The 5148-nt window shown below is 40.2% G+C and overlaps 1 protein-coding gene across 2 annotated transcripts; it reads right to left on the bottom strand.

Moving 5' to 3' along the window:
* Window positions 1-272: 272 nt before the first annotated feature.
* Window positions 273-4626, bottom strand: cln8 (CLN8 transmembrane ER and ERGIC protein). 2 transcript variants are annotated; one of them, XM_073484452.1, is made up of 3 exons: window positions 4542-4626; window positions 3486-4095; window positions 273-3075 (listed from the first exon to the last, which is right to left on the bottom strand). In XM_073484452.1, exons 2-3 carry the CDS (start codon window positions 4023-4025, stop codon window positions 2749-2751), a joined length of 867 nt encoding a protein of 288 aa, XP_073340553.1. In that variant the 5' UTR covers window positions 4026-4095; window positions 4542-4626; the 3' UTR covers window positions 273-2748. The 2 variants fall into 2 exon arrangements, with proteins under 2 accessions (XP_073340553.1, XP_073340554.1); XM_073484453.1 differs by having other exon boundaries at window positions 3486-4098; window positions 4542-4579.
* Between the last annotated feature and the right edge of the window lie 522 nt (window positions 4627-5148).

Here is a 5148-nt window from a genome sequence, read left to right on the forward strand (position 1 = left end):
TAAAATACAATTAGAGAAGCAAACAGCTCTTCATTTTAAATGGATTTGTCTGTTTCGTGAAATAAACCCATCAAACGCACTCTGTTAATCTAATAGGGACAATCAGATTTGGACTGGACTAACAAAATCATGGATGTCTGGTGAAATGGGGGAAAAAATCTAGGGACACATACTGAAGAGATAATTACTCTTATTCTGCCACCTACAGGCAGATACTCTATTGCACAGTCCTAATAACTTTTAAGTACAAGCAAAACCACGAGACACAGTACTGTATGTGAGAAAATATTTTATTTTGTCACTCAAATTAAAGCATTTCCCAACACAAATAGGTTGTTGAATAGTCTGGCATACAGTGTTGAACTTCGAGGGAATCCTCCAGCCCATGTTGTTATTGTAATGCCATCATGACAAATTAAATGCAAAAGGGAAAATCAAACACGGCCTGATATTAATAATGTTTTTAGTAAAGAAATAAGAACATCAGAAGTACAGTTAAAAGGAAAAAAAAAATGTTTTGGTATATATATTAAAACTGATGAAAATGCTTTCAAATGTTACACAGACATTTCTTTAAAACGTATTAAAGTCGATTCAGAAATTAAGGTTGTGTAGGTGTACACAAAAGAAGTACACAGTGAAGCTTCATCTTAGTCATCCTGATGCCTGTTACGTGAGGCAGATTACAGTTATGTGTGAAATATTGTTAAGTAAAACAAAGTACATTTCTTCTTGCACCGGCCCACCTGTCAGATTTGAGATGATTCTGGATTTAACTCAGCAGTTACTCACAAAACGCTTTTAATTAGCCTGTGGTGAGAAACACCAGACAGTAAGATTGAACATGTAAAAAAAAGCTTCTAAGACCACTGAGTTAGACTTTGCTAAGTAATTTTGCTCCAGCCTTCTAGCCCAACTCAAGGTGTTAGAAATTTTCTTCAACATAGATTAATACTAACTGTAAAAATACTAGAGATTATAGACATTACATATGAGCTACAGTAGCAATGCTGATACTGCCGCCACACTGAGAAAAGTGAGAAATTGTATCTGAAAGGATGTGAAAGTTTGCAGCCGAGTGACAAGAATACAAAAACGTATGCCACTAACATGACAAGGGACAAACCAAACACACAAAGCAAAGATTTCCAGTACAATGAAGCCATTGTGTAAAATCACAAAACAAAAATCTTGATGTGATATTACCAGTAATAATACCTCATTAAAGTTGTATAACATCTTCATGATCAAATGTTAAATGGTTGTTCTTCTACAACACTGCTTTAGTTACGCCACATTACATTTCCATGTTTAGACAAAGGAGCCTTTGTGGAGTGGACCTGAGCTATTGTGCACCAACACAGAAGATTCTGTTGAAGGCCTTTTCTTTCACGACCACGATAAATATTTCCCTCTTGACTGAAAGAGCATTCACAGTCTGATAACACCAATATGACTCATAAATAGACTGATCTATTTGTAAACTTAGTAATCTAATAGCTCCAACAACTACCCTATAGAACCTCATTCTTTAAACTTAAACCAATTTTACTGCCAGTCAGTTCTGAACAACTATGTCTGTTGCAAAAACAACAACAGAGCATTTATGACATAGACTACTGGGCCGTTTGATGACTACTGAGAAAGAGCCTAAGCGCTCCTGTCTCCCTCATATCGTATCCGCAAGCACACAACATGTTGCCGGATAGCTGAACTACACTATTAGTAGCAACTGACCAAAAGCAGCGGTGGGTAGACAAAGATGTGCATAGTGCAACACTACCTCAAGCATTAAGGCATGTGAAGCTTTAAATACTGTTGATATACAGTGTTGTTTTACATGTTGTTGTGTTTCATTTAAATTTTAACTCCATGATTTGATTTTCCAGATAAACAAGACTTTCGTACGTTTGTGCCTTTGACCTTCTCTCCTAAGAGGTGCCGTCTCACATATTGTTCCTATAGTCAATAAAGAACTAATCATATGACTCATAAAGTGGATATTTTACAACTCAGTGACCTGAAGGTGATGTAAACAAGCAGGGTCTCATTCCAATGCCCTACACAACCACACCTGCATATTATGCATGGAAAATTAAAGGCTAAGTTCACCCAAAAATGAAAATTCAGTCATTATCTTCTCACCTCCATACTGATGGAAAGTAAGGTGAATTTCAGTAGTCAACAAACCATTTCTGGAGCTTTACAGCAAAACAGCGTAGCAACATTCTCCTAAACAACTGAAGTAGATGGGGACTTGTTTTCAAATGTGTAAAAACATGAAATGACTCCATACGTCCGTCATTATCTAAGTCTCTGGAAGCCCCGGACAAGCTGCTTGGAGCAATTTTATGGGCATTTTTTGAAACAGAAATGTTTTACGGACTAGGAAACTTCATCCAACTTTCCTTCAGCATTGGGGTGAATAGATAAGGACTGAGTTTTTATTTTTGGGTGAACTCATCCTTTAATATTCTTCCCCTAAAACAAATCAACAGGAAAACTGCTTGAAAGTAAAGCCTGAGGGAAGACAATGTGGCATTTTTATCAAAATCATACCAGACAGTAACGGCTTTCTGAATAGCAAAATTCACTTACAGTATGTGTAAAAAAGTAAAATGTTAAAATAAGTCTTTAAAACACCCATCTTACCACCATCACTCTCAATGTGACTTCACTCATCCATTAAAAAATAAAAGAGGAAAACATATGGTACCATTCAGATATAAATGACCTCCTTGGTGCCGATCAGCTGGCGTGAGGTTTGACAGAAACCTCAGACTGACCCTGTGTTGCACCGTTTGCAGGTGCAGACTTGTTGCCAAAGTTCCAGTCCACAGGATTCAGCAGCTGCATGGTCTTCTTGTGTGTCCAGATGGGGTTAATAATAAATGTGAGCAGAGCCAGGCCAGTGAAGAAGAGCACAAGTTGAGGCAGGGCCACATGTGTAATGAGCTCTCCCCAGTTGGTCAAGGTCACCCACCACATGTAGTAGGTGAGCACCATGCGACAGTGGAACGCGTGGATCATCACCCACTGGTTGGCTCTCCAAAACAGGGTGTGTGCCCAGCCAGCCTGTAGGGAGGAAGACAGATGGAGGAAATGATGCTGAGGATTGGAACACAAATTTATTGCTTTTTCTTTAACAATTCCACCATGTTTGCATGCTCGTAACATCTGTGTGTAGGAGGAACAGAGTAACTTAAGGTACAAGCTCAATCTTTTTTAAAGAACTTCCTCTTTCTAAGAATGCAAACTTTTCCTGTTGACAACAAGATCAAAAAGGAACTGAAACCTGGTGACACTTGCAGTGATGTTTATGGTCAACCAGCTGCATAGGATGCAACTACAAGTCTTTGAGCTCTTTGCACATTCAGAGAATAATTTGGTCATTACAAGTACTGCTAAAACGTGATCAAAAAAAGAAACCATGTGTGGTTGTGATGTGATGAGAGGCAGTTTAACTCGACACAAATACCCCGTACCTTCAGTAACATCCAGGATATACAGGTAAATGGCGTGCTCATCTCCAGCAGCAGCGTCACCATCGGCAGGAAGTGGCCCAGCGTATCCCACACCACCGCCCCTGCATATCCTGACAGGGCGAAGAAATGGTGTGTCGCCAGTGGGAGGTCAAATGACCGAAACACCACACTGGAGGCGTGAAGCGCCACATTCTCAAACACAAAGAAACCTGTGGCTGTGAGGACATTGAACCAAGACCAGTCTTCTTGTCCCCTCACTCTGTCTCTGGCTAACGCAGAGTCCTCGGTCAGGGCCCGGAGGCCGGCTACGGTGCTCTGGACACCAAATGCTGCCCGGGTCGCTGCGAGGTTCCAGAAAACCTTCTCCTTAGCTAACAGGGAGTTGTAGGTGTGAGACAGAGCAACAGAGAAGAGGTGGGAGAGGAGGAATACTGCTGTATAGAAGGCAAAGCCCAGGCCGATAAGCTGGAGGCGGTAGTCCCATGAGAAGTATTCTGCACTGAGCTGGGGGAGAGGGCTGGCTTGCTGGTCAGGATCCATGGTGCTGGAGGGAGGATCAGCTGCAGATGGGACTGGGAGCAGGGGCTGGTAGATGCATGATGTATGGAAGCTGCTTAAGAAAAGACAGACAGCACCAACATTACTATGGCTCTAACAAACGACAGGGATGCTAAGGCTGCATTAAGTTACACTTCAAACTCTGTAAGTACTCCATGTTAACTCAAAATAGACTTTTGTCAACACATGTAGCTGCTATGGACATTGAGTCTGGACTTCAAATAGGTATTTGTTAACTTTTTCAGTAGAAACTCGGTAAAAACAAGCAAAACATTTCGAGACCAATAGAAAAGTAACGTTTTATCCATTTAAACTGAACTTCATGGTGAAGTCCTTGTCAATAAAACAGGTTGAGTCGGCGTCAAGTTTTAGCTCAAAGTTAGCACCAAAACAAACAACGACGACAAAAGGTGGGGCCGGCTATCAAAACACTAACAAGTCTGACTAAAGCGGCGTTTTTACTCAGCACAGACTATCAAACATCCTCTTCATACATACCGTACAGAAGTGTTTCCACTGGACACGGTGTGCCCGGTGCAGATAGAGCAGGCTACGACAGGAATATTCACATCATACGACTTCAATTTGGTCATATGACTTCCAAACAGGAAGTTACGCCCACTTTAAACTTTAGGACATCCCATTGGTCCACGATACTGTGAGCTGCAGTAGCGCCACTTCCTATTGGTTACTTCCTACATGGTTTGTTTTTTTCGCATAAAGTGTGATTTTTATTGCATCGTAAAGCAATACATACATACATATAAAAGCATACACCATATACAAAACAAAGAACACATTTAAATTCAATCCAAATGCAAAACCTGGCCTGGTTAGTAGCATCATACATGTTAATGTAGCTGTTTTGCCTTAAGGGGGCATAAGGAAATATTTGGTTACAAGGTTTACATAGGCTATAGTAAATGTTGTATTCAGCTACCTATTTCAAAAATATATAGCTTCTATGATACAACGTTAAAAGAAAAATGAAAATTAAGACACGTTTCGATTGATATGGAGGGAATGCTAATTTAAAAGTATCATCATTTGATTTTACTGTCACATTATGGTGACAATATTGTAAGAGCATTTTTACAGTTTGTGC

Source organism: Pagrus major, chromosome 16 (genome assembly GCF_040436345.1).
Source record: "Pagrus major chromosome 16, Pma_NU_1.0".
In the NCBI taxonomy this organism is placed as follows: domain Eukaryota; kingdom Metazoa; phylum Chordata; class Actinopteri; order Spariformes; family Sparidae; genus Pagrus; species Pagrus major.

Coding starts and splice junctions, on each gene's coding strand:
- cln8 (XM_073484452.1), bottom strand. CDS start 4,025: ATGGATCCTGACCAGCAAGCCAGCCCTCTCCCCCAGCTCAGTGCAGAA. Junction 3,076..3,485: donor TATCCTGGATGTTACTGAAG/GTACGGGGTATT, acceptor TCCTCCCTACAG/GCTGGCTGGGCACACACCCT.